The sequence below is a fragment of the Coffea eugenioides genome, chromosome 3 (assembly GCF_003713205.1).
Source record: "Coffea eugenioides isolate CCC68of chromosome 3, Ceug_1.0, whole genome shotgun sequence".
Taxonomy (NCBI): Eukaryota; Viridiplantae; Streptophyta; class Magnoliopsida; order Gentianales; family Rubiaceae; genus Coffea; species Coffea eugenioides.
This window is the reverse complement of record NC_040037.1, coordinates 40023307-40024949: the sequence shown is the minus strand read 5'-3', so window position 1 is coordinate 40024949 and position 1643 is coordinate 40023307. Positions and strand designations below refer to the sequence as shown.

The 1643-nt window shown below is 40.6% G+C and overlaps 1 protein-coding gene across 1 annotated transcript; it reads left to right on the top strand.

Moving 5' to 3' along the window:
- On the top strand, positions 1 to 1336 carry LOC113766598 (uncharacterized mitochondrial protein AtMg00860-like). Its single transcript, XM_027310774.1, has 2 exons — positions 1 to 227; positions 877 to 1336. The coding sequence occupies exons 1-2, from the start codon at positions 1 to 3 to the stop codon at positions 1334 to 1336; spliced, it is 687 nt and encodes a 228-aa protein (XP_027166575.1).
- The last annotated feature ends 307 nt before the right edge of the window (positions 1337 to 1643 follow it).

The following is a 1643-nucleotide window of genomic DNA, read 5'->3' as shown; positions in this document are numbered from 1 at the left end:
ATGAAATGGGAAATGCAGGGACACCACTTCACTCAGAATGTATATGTGTTGGACTTAGAGCCATATGACTTAATCCTTGGGATGGATTGGATGAAACATTACAGTCCAATGACTTTTGATCTTAAGGAGCTGACATTGTCCTTTGATAAGGAAGGTGAAATTGTGTTGCTACAAGGTGATTCACACACTGCCAAGGTGAGGATGACGCAAGGGACAGCAGAACAGAGGTATATCAGGAATAAAGTCATGACTTCTTTGCAACACTCTTGCATGATCAGAGTACAGAACAGTCAGGTAACTCCTGTACCAAAATCACTTACTCAATTGCTTGACCAATATCAGGACATCTTTAAGGAACCTATATCCTTACCCCCTATCAGAGAATTAGACCACCAAATACCTCACATACCTGATGCCAAACCCTTCAAAATCAATCCCTACAAATATCCCCACATGCAGAAATCAAAAATAGAAAGACAGGTCAAAGACCTGTTGCAATCTGGTATCATACAACCTAGCCACAGCCCCTTTGCATCCCCAGCTCTCCTGGTTAAAAAAAAGGATAGAAGCTGGAGGTTGTGCATTAATTATAGGCAGCTCAACAACCTTACCATCAAAGATAAATTTTCCATTCCTATCATTGATGACCTGCTTGATGAATTACATAATGCAAAAATATTTTCTAAAATAGATCTAAGGTCAGGTTACCATCAAATTCGTATGAACCCCTCTGATGTCCCTAAAACAGCCTTTAGAACTCACTCTAGCCTTTATGAATACCTAGTGATGCCTTTTGGCCTCACAAATGCTCCTGCTACATTTCAAGCCTTAATGAATTCCATATTTGAACCTTTTTGATGACATTCTTGTTTACAGCTCAAACCTGGATAGCCATCTTAAACACCTATCCCTTGTCCTTAACACCTTGAGAACCCATTCATTACATGCTAAGATGTCTAAATGTTCCTTTGGTCAAGATAAAATTGATTATTTAGGACATGTAGTTACTGCTAAAGATGTTTCTGCTAACCCTGCAAAGGTAGAGGCAATGTTGTCCTGGCCAGTTCCTGATAACATTAAGGCTCTTAGAGGTTTCCTTGGATTGACTGGGTACTACAGGAGGTTTGTTAAGGGCTATGGGAAAATAGCAAAGCCCTTAACTGAGTTGCTTAAAAAGGACAGTTTCGTATGGAATGAAGCAGCTACATCTGCCTTTGAGCAGCTCAAGGTGGCTATGACACAGGCTCCTGTACTAGCTTTACCCAACTTCTCCATGCCCTTTATATTAGAGACAGATGCAAGCCAAACAGCCATGGGGGCAGTACTGATGCAGTAGGGGAGACCAATAGCATTTATGAGCCAAGCTTTGGGACAAAAAAATTAGTCACTGTCCATTTATGAGAAGGAGTTTCTATCCCTGATCACTGCTGTGGGAAAATGGAGGCATTACTTATTGGGATCTCATTTCATTATCAGAATAGACCATGAGAGTCTGAAGTACTTGCTAGAACAAAAGATCACTACTTCCCTACAATAGAAATGGCTTGCAAAATTGATGGGATTGGACTATGAAATCCAATACAAAAGAGGCAAGGATAATACAGTTGCAGATGCTCTTTCTAGGAGGCAAGGAGGTTCTGTAG

What these genes read in the sequence shown, in the direction of transcription:
- LOC113766598 (XM_027310774.1), top strand. Translation starts at nt 1, where the DNA reads ATGAAATGGGAAATGCAGGGACACCACTTCACTCAGAATGTATATGTG. An exon ending in CAAGGGACAGCAGAACAGAG is followed by an intron (nt 228 to 876) that starts GTATATCAGGAA and finishes TCTTGTTTACAG; the next exon opens with CTCAAACCTGGATAGCCATC.